At 40.1% G+C, this 24,173-nt stretch overlaps 1 protein-coding gene across 7 annotated transcripts in view; it reads left to right on the forward strand.

The window, feature by feature from the left end:
- Positions 1-24,173, forward strand: part of ARFGEF3 (ARFGEF family member 3) — a 101,788-nt gene that overhangs the window by 70,305 nt on the left and 7,310 nt on the right. For all 7 annotated transcript variants that reach the window (XM_054820502.1, XM_054820503.1, XM_054820504.1 and 4 more), the window contains 14 exons: positions 1,491-1,624; positions 3,177-3,322; positions 4,574-4,757; positions 5,136-5,276; positions 6,388-6,510; positions 8,790-8,893; positions 11,716-11,860; positions 14,551-14,679; positions 15,213-15,389; positions 15,972-16,086; positions 16,788-16,890; positions 17,524-17,655; positions 18,591-18,721; positions 22,329-23,559. In XM_054820502.1, the coding sequence (XP_054676477.1) occupies positions 1,491-1,624; positions 3,177-3,322; positions 4,574-4,757; positions 5,136-5,276; positions 6,388-6,510; positions 8,790-8,893; positions 11,716-11,860; positions 14,551-14,679; positions 15,213-15,389; positions 15,972-16,086; positions 16,788-16,890; positions 17,524-17,655; positions 18,591-18,721; positions 22,329-23,559 (2,995 nt within the window). The remainder of the gene's footprint in view (positions 1-1,490; positions 1,625-3,176; positions 3,323-4,573; positions 4,758-5,135; positions 5,277-6,387; positions 6,511-8,789; positions 8,894-11,715; positions 11,861-14,550; positions 14,680-15,212; positions 15,390-15,971; positions 16,087-16,787; positions 16,891-17,523; positions 17,656-18,590; positions 18,722-22,328; positions 23,560-24,173) is intronic.

Below are 24,173 nucleotides of genomic sequence, written 5' to 3' on the forward strand. Positions count from 1 at the left end.
TCCTGATCTTTGTCTGTTGCAGCCACTTGCTTCAGTTGAGTTTCACAAGAGAGTTGCCTGTGTGTCACAACCAGCAGTTCCTAAGAGACCTGGTTTTCTGCATCTCTGCAGTACCTGCCCTGCCCGTACTGGACTGAGTATGTGCACAACAGTGAATATGCCAAGTAAATCAAATGCACCCTGAGAGTGGTGGATTTATTCCTTGCATGTAAATTAATCTGTTGTGTTCATTAAAGCAGACAAAATAAATGTGTGTCTTGTCCTGACAGGAAGGGACTGAGTGACAAGATGGGTGTCAGTTAGAAAGTAGCTGCTTCTGTCAGGACTGCGTGGACAGCTTGTCAGTCTGCCCCAGTGTGTCCGGAGGAGGAAGGGCCACCAAGAAAGGTTACAAAATGGCTAGGTTATATGTCCTTACAACGTGGTCTGCAGACTGATATGTCACAGATTTTTTTCAATATTTCTGCTATTCTTTTGACAGCCCAGGCTAGAGTTGAAAATTTCCTGGATTTGCATCATTCTAATACCCTTTTCTTTCCAGTTGACATTTTGCATTCTTGATCTCTGCGCATAGGAGGGTGTTACTTGTAAATTCAGAGGAAAACGTAATGCATACTGATGTTGCTTGTAGGAGTTCGTGCATGGAAAGTATCTTTTATTCTGGAAGCTCACAATACAACTTGGTTCCAAGGATTAGAGAATAGCAGTACTGTAATTTTAATGATGCAGGTTTGATTTCTGCACTGTTACTTCAGTGCAGAAGTTATTAGGACTCAATCCCTAGTTTCCCAGGACCACAGAAAGTTTTTCATGAAAAGCAACGTCAGAAAATCATATTTGTATCAACTTGTGGCTGCACCATGTGAAATTTCACTATGATCTCTGTGGAACCCACCTCCTATGTAAGCATAAATTTACTACTTTAAGGGTACAGATTTTAACTCTTAAATCTTAAGAGCTCATTGCAGCTGAAAATAACAACTCTTGTTCATATTCCTAAGTAGCAATTCAGTTACAGAAACTTTAGGTCTAAGACTTGAATTAATATGTTTTTTCATGTAAGGGTTTGTAACTTCAGATTGAGCAAATTGGTGTAACTCTAAAGTCAATGAATCTGTGATGATCTATGTTGTGAGGACTGGGCGTATTCTCACTGATTACTGGTTCATTAACTGCATATAGCATGAAGATATAGTAATGAGGAAGCATCGATTCCTTGAAAAAGTGACTTTTTGGTTTAGTACCGTGGTTGAATCTTGGAAGGGTTCTGGTTGGTCCTACAGCACTCTACTTTCCACCCACCAATTAATAAAGGTTCTGGATCAGAGTCTTTCTGTAGCACTGTATAAATGAAAAAGCCCTCAATAACCCAATGTGTCACCACTGGCAACACATAGCAGCCATGTACGGATAAGGATTTTTCTCTTACATACACATTTAAGTCTGCTTCTCATTAATTTTTCAATTAGATTCTCTTCTTTTACTCACAGGCTCTTTGAAGATGCTGCTGACAAGTTAAACTTGATGTCACTGGCAGGCTTCCTTTACCAGCTCAAGAAGGCTTCTCAGGCCCAGCTTTTCCATTCAGTCACAGATACAGTTGATTACTCCCTAGCAATGCCAGGTAAATTGTCCGAAGATCCCTTACAGAGTTCTGTGTTTCATATACAACTGTACTGCTTACAGGACTTGCTTTGTATTCTTACTGTTTTAATTTTTCCAATTGAAATGTCAAGGTATAAATAAAACACAGTATTTAGTCTAATAAGATCTTTCTCTTGGAGCAATTCAAAGTCTTTAGAAAGGTTGAGCATTTTTTCGGACAGGGACCACATCCACGCCTGGTGTGAAACAAATTAGAGGACATTCATTTGGTTCTTGGACTGTGGGGGTGTTAATTATCTGCAGATACTTAATCACAGCTCCATTTTGGAGCCCAATCCAATAAGGAAACTTGGGTGAATGTCAGCCTAAGACAGTGGATTTAGGTTAGACATTTGACAGTGGGATAACCTCAGAAGTGTTCAGAAAATGGGTGATAGCAAACAAAGCACACAACTAAAGAATGCTCAATAAAGCAGTGGGATTTGTTCTGCTTGCTCTTCCCCAGCAGAGTGGAGCATATACCTTACAGTAGAAAGCCTTTAAATTGTCATTTTTATCACTGTCTCGAATAGAGCAGAAGGATTGGAACTAAAGGAAGATATTTCATGTAAATTTGTACTATGTCTTTAGAAGTTACATTAGTCATACAGGCTTTGTTCTCTCCTGTGACAGACGTGGATTTTATCTGGTATATGTCTGCAATTTAATCGGTTTCCCATCTCCCTGAAGTGTTAATTGTCATTTTCTCAATGTGACACTTCAAGTTGTTTGGGTTTTTCTCTTGCTTGTCTCCAGGCCTCAACATTCATCACTTTATTTTTAATAAATAGAGATCCTCTTATCATGTATGTAGCAGTCAATCAACAGTAGTTAGTAATAATGAAATTAAAATTAGGATAGAGCAATTAATTGCACTTTTTAATATTAAAGTGGTATGCCCCCTGATTGCTACTTTCATTGGAGATAAAAGCACCAGCATATTTTAAATTAAGGGAGAATGAAGTGTATTTCCAAATGTTGTAAGAGCAATGGAAGATGAATCCCTTTCAATAGGAAATAACAAGTATTAGTGGCTGGGGAACAGAAAAGTATTTTCTCACATCCTCTGCTTCATATCCTTTACTTGATAAGAAATACAAAAGGACAAATCAAAACTAAATAATTTGCAGTTTATATTCTTTCCTGTAGATGTCACCAAAGGCTTTTGCAACTACTATTTTGGGTCTTAATATCAATTATTTAACTCCTTGCTTAACTTTTCTGCACAACTTCTCCAAGCCTTTGTCTTTAAAATGTTTGCAAAAAAACCCAATCACTTAAAATAAACTATGTTTAATAAGTTCTTCTTAAAACTTGGGTCCATCTCCTGTTCTTTTACCTACATAGGCATAGGCTGTGGTTTACACTGATTTTTTTATTTTCTTTTTCTTCCCCTCCACCACCCTCCCCTCTGCTCCCCCAACCCCTGATTTAATTCTAATGAATTCTAACCTGACTTAAATTCCAGACCTGTAGAGATGGAGAAGCTGCTGTTGCTTAGCTTCCATTTATTTTCTTATACTTTCTTGTAGGTGAAGTAAAATCTACCCAGGACAGGAGAAGTGCACTTCACCTGTTCCGACTTGGTGATGCCATGCTCAGAATTGTAAGGAGTAAATCTCGCCCATTGCTCCACCTCATGCGCTGCTGGAGCCTGGTGGCACCTCATCTTGTAGAGGTAGGAGTGGGGGAGGAAATGGGAATGTGTGCAAGAGATGGCAAAGCTGAAAAAGCTGGAGAAAGCTTGATAGCTCTTAAAATGTATATCAACCCTCAACATTGTCAAATCTGTTTACACTCCTGCTGGGGTATTGCATATACTGTGTCATATATTGTGACACTGCCCCTGAGGAGTACACTTCTAAATAACTGGAATGGACAGGTGTTGGTTTTTTGCAATACGATATTTCCTGTGTGTCTGTGGTGAAAAAAATGAAACCACCTTAAGAGGTTACAAGTAACTCTTCCATCTACTTATTTTTCCAGTTGAGGTCTGCATCCTTGCATGTCTTCCCATAAAAGGATGCCGGCTTTCTTTTCCCACATAAAGCCAGCTCAACTGGGAAGATGGTGGCATTTTTCCCTTTCCTTCTCCTTCTTTGTGAACCCTGGTCAGTGGCATGCCAGTAGCAGCCACATAATGGATTTTGGTCATAACAAATGACCTTTCCTCAGCCAAACTTTCAGTCTTATCTGGTGAAATGCTGATGTCTTGACTTCTTGGAGCTTTTTGATTTGTATCATGCAATAAACATGCGGTACTTCCTTTCTTTCTGTTGGTGAGGTTTGTGGTGTCATCTGCCCAGGTCTTCTGGGAGCATGCTTCTCTGGAGTTTTAAATCTTTTTTTTATTGACTTCAGTGCAGATGAGAGAAGGAGCAACATCAGGGAAAGGACAGAATTTAGCATAACCTGCATAGTTGCTCAAAACAGAAATTTATATCCAGATTCACTGGTGTTTAATTTTTTTAATAGGTCTTCCAAAAGTGATGAGAACCTTCTCACTTTGAGTTCCATAAATAGCCAAATAAAAAGTGACATTTGGTCATGCATAGATAGGTATGGTGAATATATGCAGAAACTACCTTTTTGAAGGGAAAGATGATCACATGGTAGAAACAAAAGACGCCATTTCACACGAGTTCTGTTGTGTGGGATTTATTATTTAATTAATTTATTTTTAGCTCTGTGCTTTTTGAATTGTCAGCAAACCTTCATGCATCTGTGGGACTCCCAAGGAGCTCAGTGTCTCAGTCATCTGTTTCCATGGCAGTTCTCTCCCATTTTCATTGCAGTGGGGTCCCTAGTCGTGTTAGCACTGAAGCCGTTTTTAGGGTTCAGCAGCATGAAGTGCTTATCTCCCTTAAAAGCGTCTCACTAAAAGCAAATTTTTTGCTTGGACAAACTAATACTCTTCCTCTCCATGCAGGCGGCCTGTCATAAGGAGAGACACGTGTCTCGGAAAGCTGTCTCCTTCATCCATGACATCCTCACTGAAGTGCTGACAGACTGGAATGAGCCTTCTCATTTTCACTTTAATGAGGCGCTTTTCCGCCCCTTTGAGCGTATCATGCAGCTAGAGCTCTGTGATGAGGATGTCCAAGACCAGGCAAGTCAGCCCTGATCAGGGTGTCTCTATCTGGCTTACTACACCCATAACAAGGATGGTCTCCAGAATGCGCTTGGTCCACTTGAGAGTGTTTCCCAAATTCCCTTCAAATGATGCCCCTTAATCATCTTCAAGGAATCAGGAGGGCTCTGCCTACCTAAGCCAGCGTTGTGGTAGAGCACAGAGACAGTACACCTGGCTTTAAAGCAATTAAATAAAACTTCTCTATTGTCTAAAAAAAAAAAAAAATTAGTCTAGACTGACATAGTGAAATCTAGGAATGTGTTTAAAGCCAGTCTCATTCCTTCTGAAAGTCTGTCTATGTATCAGTTCTGGTTTTTTATTTTATTCTTTTAACCTCTCCTACACTGTCTGCAGGTAGTCACTTCTATAGGAGAGTTGGTGGAAATGTGTTCTACCCAGATCCAGTCAGGATGGAGACCCCTGTTCAGTGCCCTGGAAACAGTGCACAGCAGCAGCAAGTCAGAGGTTAAAGAGTACCTTGTAGGAGAATACTCTATGGGTAAGGACTTACTGCACTGTTTCATATGTGCTTTTCTTTCCCTGTCTTATTCCTTGGGGACACAATAACTAACTCGATATATTAAATGCCCTACCTGAACAGTGGCACTTAGCAGTGGCTCTGCAATACTCCAGGACTGTACTGAAGTATCTGGTTTATTAGTGTGGGAGGGAAAGCAGAGGTATTGTTCTGACTTTTTCTCTTCTAGATTCTGGCAGATGAGTAGAATGAGAAAGAAATGTTTCAAACCTACTTGAATATTTCTGAGCGCAGGAGTATTGAGCTTGGCTGGGCCTTTGTGCCTGTCCTGCTAGAAAGGAAAGCATGCTGTATACAACCAGCACCTCTCATGTGGACTTTCTTAGTATGTGAAACCTATTGCTCTTATACATCAGGGTAAGTTAGTGTGATGATATAGGCAAGTGCTTGTCCAGGCACTTAATCACAAGGCTTCAAATTGCTAGCACTATTACAAACCATGTTTGCTGTAAGACTGATTCTGCATCCCTGATTTCAAAGATGTTTGTTTATATGGAAACTGGGTAATAGGGGAAAATCACTTTAATCTGTCCTTTTGCCCCATTAGAAGGTATTTTTAAATGTTCCAAGTCACTTGTAAGGGATATGGTTTTCCTCCTAAATTTTGTATTTCAGATCTGTTATAATCAATGGCAAAATGCAAGTATATACAGCTTTTGAAGTCTGATAAACTATTTAGGAAAAGCAAGGCTATTTTATTACTGTATAGTCCAAATAGTTTTCTACGTGACTGCTGTCATCTTGGCAGCTACCAAGAGCTAAACCAGAAGCCTCCACCAAACAGAAGTGTTAGCTACTGAGCTGAGTTCAAGAGCTCAAACCTGCTCTTATCATTAGGGCAGGCATAAGCTGATATTTTTCATAGCTAAGGCAAAGGAGGGAATCCTTATTACTTCCTATAAAGGGCTACACGAGTTGCCTCAGAAGCAAGAGAAGGTTTTAGATCTAAGATCAATTCTGCCTTTGCCCAGAATAGAAGAGATTCTACAGATTCAGGTAAATTGTTGAAAAACTGTTGGAAAATCACCTTTATGGGGGATGGAGAAGAGTTCTCATCTTGTTATTTCCACAGGGAAACGCCAGGCTCCGGTGTTTGATGTCTTTGAAGCATTTCTAAACACAGACAGCATCCAGGTCTTTGCCAATGCCGCCACCAGTTATATTATGTGCCTTATGAAGTTTGTCAAAGGACTGGGTAATTATTTTTATTTTCCTTTTATCCTATTAAGTCATGATATGTCATACTTGATCCTGCAGAAGAGTAGAATTCAGTTATGTAATACATAGTATGGTAGGGAAGAGAGAGGCAGTGAAGCAGTTGAGTCCAGAATGCTTTAAAAAAGAAAAGAAAGACCAAGGGATTATTTCAGAAACATTTTTAATGCTATCACTTCTTCAAGTTGTTATAGCAGCAAAGATGCATCTCACTATTGAATGTCTGCTTCACTTGATCTTAATTTGCATCAGGACTTGCTTATATTCATTTAATAAAAAAAAAAAAACCAACCCAAAAACCAGATTATTGCAGAAATGGCCTGGCATTGTGCAGTGACAGCATGGCTTGTCTGCAACAGAACAAGATATGTTTTACATTCGGCAGTCAAAGCCACGTAGCTCCCTTCTACTCTTGCCCACCTCAGCAGCAGTAGTTTGGCATATGTAGTGCTGAAAACCTGCCAAACCTTGAGTGAGATCACAAGCATTGCAACTAACACTCTGTCCCCATGATTAGGTTTTCTGTTGTTGTTGCTGAGGGCAGCGGAGACCAGGCATGTCAAGTCAAGGTGACCCTGCAGAGTAATTGTGGTGCTTTACCAAACTTCAGAACAAAGACAAAATGGTGTTGGGTCATTCTGCCCCCATGTTCATGTTCCATGGCTTGCCTTGATCGTTAGAACTTGACACTTTTCATTAAACTGTGGCAGTGATTTTTTTTTCCTTATGTAAATTGAAAAACTTCTAATGAGTGGTAAAATGGGGCTTTTTTTTTTTAATATGTGTTTTAATTCACAGAGATGCCTAGGCCTGTAAGCAACTCCCTTTAATTTAAATGAAGCACCTAACTCCAGCAGATTTAGTCTTTAATGGTATTCTCATCTTATTAAGCTATTTCACCATCGATTTCAACAGGGACAGAGTTCAATTTGTGATGACAGAACGGAACTGTATTTATTACTACAAAAGAGAAACAAATTTGCATGTCCAGTACCAGTAGAGGGAACTCATGTTCCTTCTGGAGAACTTGAAATCCTGTCTTATATTTCTTTAGGTTTCTTACTTTCATGAGATAAGTTTGTCGCCTTTATAGTTACATGTCAAAAAGCAAGATCTTTTTTGTATTAAAGGTAGTAGGACTATGGGGTACTTAAGTACTGAGCAATAGCAAATATACTACCATTTATGTGCATTTTAACATAAAACTAAAGGATTCAAACTTCACTGGCTGACTTGGCTAATCCCAATACTAGACAAGACTTTAAAATACATTATGGAGGAAATAGTTAGGGGCATAGAAAAAGCAAATAAATGTAGGAAAAGGAGAATAAAGTAGGATTTAATAAAAGGATTTAATATTTATCTTGTGGTTTTTATGAGATGAGTAGCTTTTAAGGCTATAAAATGTTATTGTATATAGACATTTAGTAAAGCTTCAGATTTGGCACTGAATGGGAAGTATTTGGCTAAACCAGAAAAATGGCTATAAGCCAAGTATTCTAGGTGGTCAGAACATTGGCTGAGAGGGGAGGAAAACAGACTGTGCAGAAAGGGACAATGCTGGGAGTGAATGGAGTTATCTAAGGAGGAACTCTGCAACAGGATGCCTTGGAACTGGTCTGCTTATTTAATACACCTTAGTGAAGCTGACCTAAAAGTAGGAGTCTGCTGATGCCACAGGGTAATACCTGTGGTATTGAGACACTAGAGCCTGAGGATGTCGTACAGTTGAAACTGTGAATCCTTGACACCTGTATTAGCAGAAGGAAATATCATAGCACAGAATATAAAATGGTGTATTTAAGGTGTAAATAAACTAAAAGGAAGAACTCGTGGTAGAAGAATTTTCCAGGGCACTGGGGTGCAAATGAATAGAAAAAAATTAGTATATTAATTGAGCAAAGGGTGAATATGAGCAAGTAATTCATACACGTATGGAAAAAAGTGGAGTGGGGATAATATGACAGATGACTACAAGGCGTGATTATAAGAACTCCCAAAGGCTCTACTAAAGAGTTACTAAATAGGCATGTATTTATTAAAGCATTTTATTCATATGAAAGTCCATGTATGAACTGTGACCAATATTACTGTATTGTTTGTATGAGAATCGTCTGGTCGTCACCTAATAAGATCAAACAGAGGATGTTTTCTGGATTCTATTCAGACACTAGGGCACAACTGAACGAAAAAGGAAAACTAATGCTATGTTTGTTTCTCTTCTTCTGTCCTTCCCAATGCTGCCTTTCCTGTCCCCAGGGGAAGTAGATTGTAAGGAGATGGGTGACTGTGTGCCAGGATCAGGATCTGCATCTACAGACTTGTGCCTTCCCGCGCTTGATTACCTCAGGAGATGTTCTCAGGTATGAAGAACAATCTTACACAGGTACTAACCTGGCCTAGGAAACAGTTCCAGCCTCCAGCTGGAACCTACACTGCCAGATGGAGAGTGGCGATCTGAAGGAATCTAGGCCAGCTAATGGTGGGAAAACTGAGGAGATAAAAACACTCAGACCCAAGGAGCATGTGGGAAAATACGAATGTTGAAAACCTAGTAGTAACATAATCAAAGCTACATTCATTCTTATTTAAACAGCTACTGTAAACAGTGTTAGGAATGAAGGGAAAAAACCCAAATCCCAAGAATTCTCAGATCTTAAGAGCAACAGGTTACACGCTCTAAAGCACAGCGGCAGCTTATCTGTACCATGAAAACATATCTGAAGCTCAGGACAAATCTCTAACAATTAGAGTGCTGGCATGTTTCCTGTAATCTCCTTGCACACAGCACAGATTATTATCCAGGGTTATTAGGATGTTTGTTGTCCCATTTTATAATGTTGTTTGTATTTCTGTAGTACTTGCAGGTACTTTTTCTTGGACCCAGGCCATTTTTTTTTCCTGGGTAAAATACAAATGCATAACAAAAGATAACTACCATAGCTGAAAGGACTTAATACCTAATTTCAGAGATAATGGGTAGATTCAGTACACAGACTGAGAGGAGAAGGAAAGAATAAGGCAGCTCAGAATAACAAATAGCAGACATATCAAACTGCCTTGTTCATAGAATCATAGAATGGTTTGGGTTGGAAGGGACCTCAAAGACCATCTAGTTCCAACCCCCCTGCCATGGGCAGGGACACCCTCCACTAGACCAGGTTGCCCAAAGCCTCATCCAACCTGTTCTTAAACACTTCCAGGGATGGGGCATCCACAGCCTCTCTGGGCAACCTGTTCCAGTACCTCACCACCCTCACAATAAAGAATTTCTTTCTAACATCTAATCTAAATCGACCCTCCTTCAGCTTAAACCCATTACCCCTTGTCCTGTCACTACACTCCCTCATAAACAGTCCCTCACCAGCTTTCCTGTAGGCCCGTATTTAGATACGGGTAAGCCACAATTAGATCTCCCTGGAGCCTTCTTTTCTCCAGGCTGAACAATCCCAGCTCTCTCAGCCTGTCCTCACAGGAGAGGTGCTCCAGCCCTCTGATCACCTTCGTGGCCTCCTCTGGACTCGCTCCAACAGCTCCATGTCTCTCCTGTACTGGGGCCCCCAGAGCTGGATGCAGCCCAGGACACGGCTTTCCAGGCTGCAAGCGCACACTGCCGGCTCATGTTGAGCTTCTCATCAATCAATCAATACCCCCAAGTCCTTCCCCTTGGGGCTGCTTTCAATCCATTCCTTGCCCAGCCTTTAGTTGTGCTTGGGATTGCACCCACCCATGTGCAGGACCTTGCACTTGGTCTTGTTGAACTTCATGCAGTTTGCACGGGCCCACCTCTCAAGCCTGTCAAGGTCCCTCTGGATGGCATCCCTTCCCTCCAGCATGTCGACCACACCACACAGCTTGGTGTCGTCGGCAAACTTGCTGAGAGTGCACTCGATCCCACTGTTCATGTTGCTGACAAAGATGTTAAACAGTGCCGGTCCCAGTACCGACCCCTGAGGAACACCACTCGTCACTGTTCTCCACTTGGACATTGAGCCGTTGACCACAACTCTTTGAGTGTGACCATCCAGCCAATTCCTTATCCACCGAGTGGTCCATCCATCGAATCCATGTCTCTCCAATTTAGAGACAAGGATGTCATGCAGGACAGTGTCAAATGCTTTGCACAAGTCCAGGTAGATGACATCAGTTGCCCTTCCCTTATCCATGGACTCTGTAACCCCATCATAGAAGGCCACCAAGTTTGTCAGGCACAATTTGCACTTAGTGAAGCCGTGTTGGCTGTCACCAATCACCTCCTTATTTTCCATGTGCCTGAGCATAGTCTCCAGGAGGGTCTGCTCCATGATCTTGCCAGGCACGGAGGTGAGACTGACCAGCCTGTAGTTTCCTGGGTCTTCCTTTTTTCCCTTCTTAAAAATGGGGGTTATGTTTCCCCTTTTCCAGTTGGTGGGAACTTCGCAAAGGAAGTTCACCAAAGAAAAATCAGTGAATATCTGTGTGTATATCTAATGTATGTTCTATCTGTACACTATGGTGCATCACATCACTCTTCCTCATCCTTACAAACCCCAGTCCATAGTGAAGCAGAAATATTTTCTCCTCTTTAAAAGAAGCAGCCATTTTTATCTTGTTACACCTTTTAGTCTGCCAGTAGAACAACAACAGGAATGACTAAAAAGAAATCCTGTCTGTATATTGCAAATATGTGGTTTACTTTAGATAGGCCTGCTACTATAGCACAATTCTGCAGTTTGTTGTGTAATGGGCAACCCAGGCAGTGAAGCTCTGAAGTAAACCTGTACAGGTGCTTTTATCAGCATTCACTTAGTCCTTCAGAGCTCAAAAATATTCTGTGTACAGCTAATGGAGCTTCTTCAGTCATAAGTGCAATCAGTAAGTAGTAGCGTTTGTCTTGCACAAATGAGGAGGGAGCAAACTCCCTTCCCAAAAATGTGCTGTTTAAATTGTATTTCTCCCTCTCTTATCCCCTCTCTCCCTCGCCCCGACCCCTTACTTGTCACTGAACAGAAGACTTCTGGCCTGTAGTTGTGTTTTTCATTTACGCTATTGCTGGATGAACAATGCAGATGCTGACATTATGCTGCTTTCATAGCTTCTATTTTAGTTTACATACCTGTGTTGTGATAGCTTTTACAAACTTTCCCATATATATTTATCTTTTCTTCTCTTTTTTACCCTCTGTCTCTCTCCTCCCCCCTCCCAGTTGTTAGCCAAAATCTATAAAATGCCCTTGAAACCCATCTTCCTCAGTGGCCGGCTGGTTAACTTGCCCCGAAGAGTGCAGGAACAGTCAGCCAGCAGTGAGGATGGTATTGAGTGCATCCTTTCTGACTTTGATGATGACACTGGTAAGTGCATTGAAAGCAGTAAATGCGGAATTAATCACTTGCTTCTTCCACATGTCACTGTAAATTTTGCCAACTGCTGAAAGCAAAAAGGAGAGGAAAAACGTCATAGTTTATTGTCTCCCTGTTGGTTACATACACACATGTGCGCACACAGAGCTTGGAAGTTCAGGTCACATCACCTTCTTTATGTTAAAAGATACATCTCATATATGAGAAAAATACAACCCCTCTCTTGGGACAATATAATAATATTTTAATTAACAATATTTTAATTATCCTGATATTCATAATACAACCAGTATGTATTTCTGAGAGCTAACACAAAAATACTTTCTAGACCACAGCTGAAGTAAAGGCGTGAAAACCTTTTAAGTTTGGTATTAGCAGGCCTGCCTTTAACAGAAAAAATAATCAGTGTTGAATTAGAGTTTAGAAAGATAAAGAATGCTTGTTTAAACATATTTCCAAACTTATGTCCTGTGGTCTGTTGAACTTAATAGTGTATTTCTAAAGTCCATAAAAAGCACTATGACCTCCAGAAAAACAAGCAGCATTTGTCTCCTGATTATTTGTATGGCTTATATGAGTTGTGGATTAATCAGGTGTTTGATGAACTAGATCTGTGTGGAGCCAAGCAGTAGAGGAATGCAGCCTTACTGCTTTGGGACTCATGACGGCCCTTCGAAGCAGTACAGTCACTTTTGAGTATCTGAACAATTGAGCTATTCTAACCTGGCTTCCTCTGTGAAGAGCCAGATCCAGGCAGGCAGAAAGCAGGCTGATCCCAATGCATTTCATTCACATGCCTCACCAGAATGATTCTTGGTACCTACTTTTATCTAGGGTCTTTCACCACATGGACTGTCCTGTTCCACTGCCGCCCTGGATAAAGGAGAGAAAAGTTGCTCTCTGAAAAAAGCAAACCACAAGTCCTAGGTTTTTAAAAAAAACCATCCCAAAACCAACACTTTATTTTCTTCTTTCTATGTTTTTTGTGGGGTTTTTTTTTTATCTGTCTGGAAATTTTAGGATGTTCACCTGGGATGTGGGACACCCAAGTCACTGAAGTCCCTGCTTTGAGTCAGGCTTGGGACGTGACCTGGGGTTTCCCCACCTTAGGTGAGCGCCACTTGTCTACTGCTCTGAAGTGGGTCCGCCTATCAATGTCTTGCTTGCTGTGAATAGAAATGCCACCCTGCAGGAAAGAAACCTTCTAATCTGGTTCTTGTCAGAGCTAAGTGCTGAAACTCACCCATTGTTTATTTAGCTGGTAACGGTATTAGAACATTGCTAGACAAACTGACTTCACAAAGATGGAAGACAGTGCTTCACCTGGCACTCTAGTGCTGAAAGTCAGCACAAGATGGTGCAAAATGTTTTAGCCTACTTTGCCATATGGTGGTGTAGTGTATTTTCATCGTGTATTTGATTCCATGCTAAACTCTTCAGGAGGGTGTTTCTAAAAGATACTCAGTTCTCCCAGATTTGAAGATACCTAAATTTCGTGCTGAGTGATTTGTGCTGTTTCCTTAGCTAGAAACATCATTAAAGTCTATATCACTTCAAACAATGTCACCATACATACTGCCCTGTGGAAGTGGTGTGAATAAATAAATGATCAACACAGTTACTAAGTAATGATTTCACTGTGGTTTTCTTGATTCTCCAGAAGACTCTTGCAGTCAGCAAACTCAGTGCATCTTAAACAAAGCTCCCTTGCAGCCTTTTTTATTGCTTTTGGAACATAATTAGCCAGCAGGCATCGTGCAGACACAGATTAAATCAGTATGGCTACCAGTGGCAGAGAAGAAGGGCTTATTAGTGAACCAAAGTAAAACTCATTTTAGCCTAATAAACCCCTAGCCTTTTAAAGAGACAACTCAAGGATAACGCTGTGCATTGCAGAAGCATTGTGAGTGTAATATGCAAGATCCTTCTAGTCATTGATAATATCATGGGGAACTAGCAAGTACTTAAATGATCTGTGAAAAATTAAAGGGCAACAATTCTTAATCATCTTCAAAATTATATTGAAAACTAGTTGTATCCCATAATCTTTTAGGGATACATATTTTCTAATGTAGATGTGAACTCACAGTACGACCTGTATCCTAACTGCTGTTTTGATAGTTGTCCAGCTCTGCCATATCCACATTTAATACTCTTCTACCTGTGACCTTTTAACATCTAAAGATGACCTGTGAGGCAACTTGATGATACTTCATGAGGCATTATTACTGTTCAGTTCTGGGTACCAAACAGAGACAGTTAAATTATGGCTAGTGAACCTAGGATGCTTACTTAAAAGCATAACTTAAATGGGTACAAACCATTCTGGGCAGCATTTGCAATGGTAGTGAGATGTGTAAAATGTCCCACTAAAAAAAAATTAAAAAAGAAGGTTAGAGAGACTGGACTAGTGGGAGTAGTAAACTAAGAAAGAAGACAAGAACAAGATGCACATGGAGAAGGAAGGAAGGGGCAAAACACAAACTTAATAAAATAGAAGGAAAAGGAGACCATCATTTAAAAAATTGATACTGCCTACAACAGTGCAGTGAATGTGCAAGAACCCGTGATCCTTAAGTTAGTTAATTTCTTAGCCTCTATCACATCCTGAGGGCTAGTTTCACCTGTGGTCAATGCAGTAGCTCGCTCATGGCTTTTAATTTTTGTTTCCTTACTTGTAGGCCTTATCAATGTCTGGATTATTCTGCTGGAAGAATTAACAACTGCCATATCCAACTGTCCCCGCCAGCACCAGCCTCCAACTTTGGACCTGCTCTTTGAATTGCTGAGGGACGTTGCCAAGACACCTGGTAATGAAAGGGCTTGATAAAATGTGAGGTAGTAGAGCCCTGACCCGAACCTCTTAGAATCCTAAACCACTTCTGCAAAGTGTGTTACTTATGCTAGAGCTGCACAGAGACGTTCTCAAATAGAAAGGAATTTTCTCAGAACATGATCTGTTGTTCCATTAGTGCATTGTTCTACATTGACAAAAGTATGTTAAACATACTCTTACATTTATTGCACAAATAAAGAGGTGCAGTACTTTATTAATGTCCTAGCCACAGAAAACATTTGTCTGGTATCTAGGAAATGGAGAAAGAAAAGTATATAGTCCTGTAGACCTGCCGGGAAATACAGCAGGTAAACAGTTGGCTAAATGTTCAAATACTACCTCACAGCTAGACTCAAAACTGCTTACCCCTCTCATCCCACAAAAAAAGTTTCAGAACCTGCTTTCTTTAGCATCACCCAGCCTCAAACTTGGAACAACTTAGCAAATTTACTGTGCATGTAGGCTTTGTAAGCAAAAATATACAACCATCGTTGTGTTTATTTTAAGGCCCGGGATTTGGCATTTATGCAGTTGTACATCTTCTTCTTCCCACGATGTCTCTTTGGCTCCATCGCAGCCATGGCGATCATTCTTACTGGGATGTGGCATCTGCTAATTTCAAGCATGCCATTGGCCTTTCCTGTGAACTCGTAGTGGAGCACATTCAAAATTTCATACACTCAGGTATGTCATTGCACTGTCACATCTACTGACAGTCATCAGTGGCATGTTACTGAATAGCTACTTGGGGAGATGGTTTCATTGCTTTTTGGTTACTCAAGCATAAAATAGGAGGAAGAGGGTTGAAAATTTCTGGTTTTTTGGGGTTGGGGTTTTTTTCCATTTTTTATAGGGCTTAGAATTATGGAAAAATTAACTTGTAAGGGACCTAGGGAAGTTGTTTAGTCCAGCCTCCGCTCAGAGCAGGGCTATCTTCAAAATTAAATCATCACAGTCTACATTGTACTTTCCAAAAGAAAATACTAAGACTTGGATCATAAAGAACTACAATGTTCAGAAACAGGATCTGACAGAATTTCTCCAGTACCACTTAAGCCCAGACATTTTATATTATTAACATCAAAAGGACTGTTCTTATTTCAGTTTGATGTGATGCATGTTTCAAAATTGAACGCTAGAGATAGCTGCATAAAAGGTTTTGTTTTGCAAAGTCTCTGAATAGCAGTAAGTGTAGGAAGACTGTTTATCTCTAAATATAATGAAAAGGCAATGATGTTAAAACCAGTCCATGTCTTTTCCTTATAGATATTGGTTATGAAAATATGATCAATACTATGCTGAAAGATCTTTTCAAGTTGCTGGTAGCCTGTGTAGCAGAACCAACAGAAATTATTTCCAGAGTTGGCTGCTCTTGTATCAGGTAACACAGTCTATTCACTCTGTTAGCATATTAAAAAAAAATATGTCTTTATAGAATCATAGAATGGTTTGGGTTGGAAGGGACCTTAAAGATCATCTAGTTCCAGCCCTCTTTATGCCTTTGAAGAACTTGTGGACTGATTAAATTGGCTAACATCTCAAAAGAAGTCTACTATATATCTATCTCTTGTTATTTGAAAAATAAATATTAGACTTACTAACCTTTTCTTGCTGTTTTCTGTCTGCTTCAGAACCTGTGATTTTAGGCATGGCTATGTGTATCATTCCCATAAAAAGCACTGTACATTACTTATATGCGGTTAGTCAATAATTAACCCTTAGGAAAAATAATCAAGGGTCTTTCTGTTGGAATTCACAGGTCTTTAGAGGTAATTAATACCTTTCAAAGTCTTCAGGTTATTACAGTCATAATCAAAATAAGCACTGCATTATATACTTAACACAATGCGTGATTCTTGTCCTGGCAAGATGACTACTTAAAGAGGAAAAGCACAGGGGTGGGGAGAAGTCAAAAACTACAGTGTAATTACAAAAATAGGTCAGGGTAACAACTGAGGAGATTGGATATCATTAGCTAGCTACTGAGTAGGCCTTTTGTTCTGTTTTCAACCTCCTCCCATTACAAGTAAGAATTGTCTAGTTCCTTCTTGAACATGGTAATGTTTTACTGTGTCCTTGCAGGTATGTGTTAGTGACAGCAGGGCCTGTTTTTACTGAAGAGATGTGGAGGCTTGCATGTTGTGCCTTGCAGGATGCGTTCTCTGCCACTCTGGAGCCAGTAAAGGTAAACTGCCTTTTTGCTGTCAATCAAAATGTAATCACACTAGTTATAGACTCACTAACCTTTGACAGGTGGCTTTTTCTGTTGCAGAAAAGTTTTTGGGTACAGAGCCAAGAAAAGAAGTGTAAGGATTATGTGGCAGCTTTTGTTTTGTCAGTTCACTTGCAATGCAAGGTGTTGGATCAACAATGGAGATTGAAATCAGTTTTTCTAAACATGCAGACCACACTTGTCACTAATAGTCCAGACTTATTTTAAATTGCCCTGCCACTATGAAATCAGAAGAGTTTAGTAGGTGAAAACTTACTTTTTGATCTATTTCTTCCTCTGGATCGGCTAAAACTAGACAGAAGACAAAGTTGCTTACTTGATCCTGTAGCTGCATGCTCCATATAGGTTATTTCTTAACTCACTATCTTTCTTGTAACAAAAAAATCCTCATCACAGGCCAGACTACATAAGAAGTTGTAATGCCTTTGCATCAAATACATCAAATGCTAAATAGCAGGTGACCAGCTGATAGTAATGGGACAGATCGCTCCGAATCTTGTATTACATGTGAACAGGCTGTACAGCGCTACAGCCACTGACTTCATTTAACGCACAGTGAAAGTCTGTTGTTGTGTCTCTCTGTAGAACCTGTTGGGCTATTTCCACAGTGGTTCTGAAAGCTTTAGTGGAGATGCCTGCGAAGTGAAGGTGGCAGCCCCCTCCCTCTCTCCAAGTGCTGAAGCTGAATACTGGAGGATCAGAGCCATGGCACAACAGGTACTGACTGACGTTTCAGGGGAAGTCAGAGAACCTTTGAAACTTGGGGCTTTTCTTTACAAAAGTACATCTTTACCTCCACCTTCCTCACAAACCCTATGGGAAGGACTTCTTCATCACCAGACTAATGTTTATTTATCTAACAGTAGTATTGAGAAAAGTAATAAAAACTAGAAAAAAACCCTCTTAAAATTGTCCCCCTCTAAGTAGTAATTAGGAATGCCTAGGCTGGGGGAAGGTGCATAGGTACTGAGGAGGACTGACGATGAGCCTATTGTGTAATGGATCTTTAAAAAGGCAACCCTAGCATACATCAGTGGAAATGTTTCTGACAGAGAAAAGGAAATGGTAGTGGCACTATGAATTCTCATCTAGAATGTCATATACATTTTTAATTACTCTAAGTTAAAGAATGGTAATTTCAAAGGGCAAAAAATGCACTAGAAGAGTGACTGCGATAAGAAATTAGAAAAACAAGATTTGTTCAACCTATCAAAGCAGAGTTTGAAGAAGAATGTGGATTTTTTTGTCTATAAATACCTGGATATAGATTTCAAATAAGAAGAAGAGTAACTGAGAATTAGAAGATAATGCTGACATTTAACAAGTGATTTAAAACTCACCACTAACTCCTAATCAGCAGAGCAAGGTTGGAGACAACCTTGTCAGGGTTGAGAAGAAAAGAGAAAGATGTCTGTCCTTTGCCCTGTGCTCTGCTGGGTGTCTGGAGGTGGCCCATGGCTCTGAGGCTGTTTTACCAAAGCAGCATGCTCCAGGGAAGGTCTGCCTGAGGGCATAACTTGCATTCTCTCCATCACCGTAAAATAAGTCATCATGACAGATCTTTCACAATGCAGAAAATTGTATTCTCGGCCCCCCTAAGGACCCAGTGCAAGTGCTAAACTGATTGTTTCATGTAACTTGTTGTTTTCTAGGTCTTCATGCTGGAGACTCAGTGCTCCCCAAAGACCCCTAGCAACAAGGAAGGGTTTGAACACGCCCAGTCGTGCGTGCTCATCATTGACCTGCCACCAGATAAGAAACCAAATGGGCATACCCAGAGAAGGTAAAATATCTTCTCAGGAAAATACTGTGTCAAATACTTTAAAAGCAAGATAAAAATATTGCAGACTGGCAGAGATGTGAACAGAGCCTGGCAAACCATGCCTTTCGATAGGTCTCATCAAAAAAATGAAATACACTGATCAAATAAAAAGTAGATTTTATGACACAGGAAACAATAATTTACCACTGTCTGCTCTCCAAATGTTCGCATGATCATACACTGGTGAGCAGGCACGTGCAAGAGCTGTTACAGTTATAGACAAACCTGTGTCAGGGTCCTTAGTAAGGGCCCTTAGTACGCTAAATAAGGAAAACGTTTCTAATAGATAGTAAAAATTGGTAGGTTAGAAATACCTGAAGGATACATAAGGTCACACAAACCCTTCAAGTAGAGGAAATGCAGATTAAATTAAGTAAAGAATTCTCATAGGAAATACTAGGAAAATCTTTCCAATACTAAGATTCTCTAAGAAGTAGAGTTAAAAAGTATCAGTTTGAAAAAGCTTTGGAAGTACTGTTATGTTTGTAATGATACCTAGCAAATGAAATAATGTCTATTTCTGTAATGGTCTTTTAAATTCAGTATTACTGAATTAAGAAGGTAGAAAAAGTTAATGAATAAACTGGAGCAGTATAAGTTGAAGAAACCACATCCAAAGCTGCAAAACTGTCAACATACTGATCTAGGGAACATTGGTTTTGCTTGGCACTTTATTTTTGTGGAAGTCCTTCCGTATGTTACCATCTCAGAAACTCATGCATTTGCGTGACAATCTGATCCTGTCAAAGAATATTTCTTTTTGCTTGCACTCGGTTGTTTGAACAACTGCTGTAACATCACTAGGGCCAAGAATTAGAATTCTGCATTCAGGGTTTGTGTTTGTATTGCAAGGTATGTAATACATGGCATGAAATTGTCTTTTGCTAGATACCAAACCTGCTTCTGTACCACTTCAGGCCTTCTCATTCAAAACTAAACAATTGCTTGCAACAAGGAGCCAGAATGTGATGGTCCTTCTTTGGATGGACAGGAAGAGAGACCGTGCAAGATGTCTCTATTCTTAGACAGCTGTACAGAAGCTTCCCCCAAGAGCAGGTGCTCTGTTGCCTCACCTTCAGAGAACAGGGCCCTGCGCAGAGACGAAGAAAGGTTGAGATCACAGTCTAAACCCTTCCTTCGTGGTGGGAAAATATGTGCTTTATCCAAAGGTTTGCAGATCATTCTTTTTTGTTGTCATGAATGCAAAGCAAAAGACTGGAGTTCTTCCCTCTCATGGCACATAAGGCCATGCAATCTAACAGGCTGCGTTCATAAAGGTAGCGTGGGTATTGCTTGTCTTTAAACAAATAAATAAATTAAGCTTGCAATTAATACAAACTCTGAATGTTCTCACACTGTGCTTTGTCTAAACAACTGCAGAAAGTGTATATGCCAATAGGCAAATGTTACCCCAGCAATGTTCCTTTTTCACCAAAACAGGGCTCAAAAGTTGACTGTGCCACTGTTTTTCAGACTATTTGCTACAGCAGTGCAATAATGTGCCAGTCTTGTGTGCTAGTAACTGTGGCCTTTCAAAAGTTTTACTTTAACCTTAGTGGGGTTTCTCTTCTCCCTTCTTGCTTTTGTTTCCTTAATGCTGCATCGTTTCACAGGAAGCTGGGGTAAGGGAGCTTTTCTTCTTCCTAAAAAGTAATAATATATTTCAGTTTGAAACTTTGGGCAGAATAAGAAAATACTATCCTTAACCAGCTTTGGCATTGTGTGTTTTCACCTATAGTTCTGAACTAGTTTCTTTTGGAATTGAGCAGTACTTTAAACTGTCCTTGTAAATTACCTTTTTGGCTATTACAAAGCAAGCAGATCTCCTTCATTCTGATCCTGCTTTTGGAACAGGATTAGTCTCTTGAAATCAATGCAAGCACTCATTTAACTTTATATGTGCTTTTAAAAGCTTTTCTGAGTCAGAGTCTGTAATGATTTTTACAGCAGAAAACTGCTTCCCCAGAAAGAGCTCCAATATATGTATTAATCATCAAGATTTTAGCACTGTCAGATAAGACGACTGCTAAGTCTTACTGGTGTAGCAGCACTGACAGCTGTGTCATGGTAAGCAACCTGACATGGGTAAATTAACCTCAGAAGCACAGTTTTGACCCCTTTTTTTTTTTTTAATATTGCATTCTCAAACCTGAGTTTTGATGTGATTTCTCAAAAAAAAAAAAAAAGTAGACTTTTTGTTTTGGTATTTTGAAAACACTTTTGAAAGTTGTTTAATGAAACAACTTTCACTTTTTTGACTGCAATTTTTTTTGCAACAAAAAAATGAAAGTTTGACAACTAAACATCTCCTGTTGCATGAAGATTTAGTTTAACTTAGACCTAAAACTTGAGTATTGCAAGCAAACTGAAAAAATCTCTTCCTCACTTGATAGCAATGCTAACTAAAATGTGACCCATCATACTTCCCTAATTCAAAACAAGTATTACCATGTGTACCAGAGCATCAGCTTCATTTAAAACATCACTGCTGTAATCTTATGCAAAGACTTTTTTTAAATGCCTGAAGATAGGTTTCAAAGTTTATAATTTTAAATCTATGAGATGCCAAACAACAATCTTGTCCCCCCTTTCTTCCCAGCCTCCCTTGCCTGTAAGCCTCTCAATGTTATTTACTGGTGAATGACCTGAAAAATTTGGCATTCCTGGGTTCCCTGTGCAATTAAAAAAAACCAGTGAGATGTAGAACAACTCACAGCATTTCTCTAACCAGAGCGCAGCTAAGAATCACCCAGTATTATAAGTGAGAAACAGGATTAGGAATAGATATTTCCATGCTAGGCTCTCAGTGTTCAAGTTGAAGTCTTAAGAGCAATGATATGTGCTTTCAGCAAGACTTAAGCTTCTTTGCATGCTCCATTGCACTGCTGATGTTGCTGTAAGTATTTTTTTGTTGGTTGGTTGGTTGGCTCTTTGCTTTATGTTTAAGAAGTACTCCTGGCATTAGTGGAAATGGCAACAGAGTAGTAAACTAGTTTTGGCCTCAATTTGTCATGCCAAAGTTAAGGTTGGCTGAAATGCTGGTAGACGAATTTTAAGGATATTTCAATTTAGCCAAAGTTCAGCAACCAAAATAGAAAATATAGTCAGGGACCTATGGCAGAAGTGCTGCATAACTTGTGTGTTAACAAATTCTTTATAGCAGGCTGAAATATTGAGAGTACTTGCAGCTGCCTTGACATCAAAACACAGCATATTTAATCCCTCAGTGTTAGACATCTCTGTAGAAAAGGACAAAAATTATAATAGAGCTTTAATACCACCTCTGCACAAGTGCCATTAGTGTGCTTGCTGTGGACAGTTATTTTTCTTAACCAATGTAAGCGTCTTCCCTTCTAGGAAAGTATTTGAAAGAGTAGCTGAAAGACCATTCTAGACAACTTTATCTTCTTCCACTTTTTTTGTAACAAGGCTGTGAAACTTTGGCCTTTCATTTGCAGCTTTCATGTTCGATTCTAAGATATGAAGTATTCCTGTACTTCTAGTAAAAGCACAATGCACCATTTAAATTTTATTTTATTTTTTTCTTTCCTGTGCTTGGTTTACCAAGTATTCCTTTCAGGACAATAGTGGTGAGCTTGCTGTCCCACCAAGTACTGCTCCAGAATTTATATGACATCTTACTGGAAGAGTTTGTGAAAGGCCCTTCTAACTTGGAGGAGAAAATGACAGTACAAGTACCAGAAAACAAGTTGGCTGGTTTTCTGAGGTACATCTCCATGCAAAACCTGGCTGTCATCTTTGACTTGCTGCTGGACTCCTATAGAACAGCCAGAGAGTTTGACACCAGACCTGGGTTGAAGTGTTTGCTGAAAAAAGTGTCAGGTATTAGCGGAGCTGCCAACTTGTATCGCCAGTCAGCAATGAGCTTCAACATCTACTTCCATGCTTTGGTTTGTGCAATCTTGACAAACCAGGAGAACATCACTGCAGAGCAAGTGAAAAAGATCCTCTTTGAAGATGATGAGAGAAGTACAGACTCCTCACAGCAGTGTTCTTCAGAAGATGAAGACATTTTTGAAGAAACTGCCCAGGTCAGTCCCCCACGAGGGAAGGAGAAGAGACAGTGGAGGGCTCGAATACCATCTCTGAGTGTACAGCCAGTCAGCAATGCAGACTGGGGATGGCTAATCAAGCGGCTTCATAAGCTCTGTATGGAACTGTGCAACAACTATATCCAGATGCATCTGGACCTGGAGAATAATGTAGAGGAGCCTCCAGTGTTCAAAGGTGACTCTTTCTTCATTTTACCATCCTTTCACTCAGAAACCTCCACCCCGTCGACTGGAGGGCAATCTGGGAAGGACACACCATCAGAAGATGACCGGAGTCAAATCAGGGACCAACTGGGAGACAGCCTGACACCCCGAGGAGGGAGTGGAGAAATGTTGCTGCTACCCCCACCCCTAAGTCCTAAACCAGAGAAAAAAGAGCAAACCAGGAAAAAAGAATGGTGGGAGAGTGCTGGCAACAAGATCTACACCATAGCCACTGACAAAACTATCTCCAAGCTTATGACGGAGTACAAGAAGAGGAAGCAGCAACAGGCCATGACCTCTTTCACCAAAGAGGTCAAAGTGGAAAAGAAAGGGGAGCTCCTTGGTTCAAGAGGGCCAGACTCACCTATACTCCAGCGGCCTCAACATCTTATAGATCAAGGTCAAATGAGGCATTCATTCAGTGCTGGTCCAGAGATCCTGAGACAAGAGAAGAGACCACGCTCAGGATCCACAGTCAGCTCCCTGAATATATCTGTTAGGGATGCTGAGGCCCAGATACAGGTAGGCCATACTTGTAGAATGCTAACAATAATAGCAATAATTAAAAAGATATCTATAAATACTTTTTTCTATTACTTTTATTCTATTGATTATAATCCCTTCATTAAATGTCTTCATTATATAAAGACGTCATCATGATGAGGACTGAATGTTTCAACAGCTGGCACTGATAAAAACCTGATTCTGTCCTATCAAAAGAAGATCAGTCTTCAGGGAATTATTCTCGGGCATATTTGTAGCACAGCTTTCAAGAGTGCTTCTGTGACTGGGGCCAAAGTTGCACTTAGTCCTAAGAACTAACAACTGACAACCTCATTGCTTACCGCTAAGGGCTCTAGCCCACTTCTTAAGTACAAAAGCATTGTGTCAAGCAGCATGACATTTTCAAAAGCCTTAAGAAGGCTTTTTTGTTAATTCCACAGCAGAAATAGTGGGCTCTGTTGCTAAACAGAAACTTGCTGCTTACACGTCCAAATGAATAAATCAGTGAAAGCAACAAACTTGAAAGGCTTTGTTCACCGTGGGATGAAATATAAGGTGATGAAGGGTGAGCGTGATATCTGCAATACAAAGTCAAACTACGTATTACAGTACTGAATGTGGATTAGGAAGAC

This window comes from Grus americana, chromosome 3 (genome assembly GCF_028858705.1).
Source record: "Grus americana isolate bGruAme1 chromosome 3, bGruAme1.mat, whole genome shotgun sequence".
Classification (NCBI taxonomy): Eukaryota; Metazoa; Chordata; class Aves; order Gruiformes; family Gruidae; genus Grus; species Grus americana.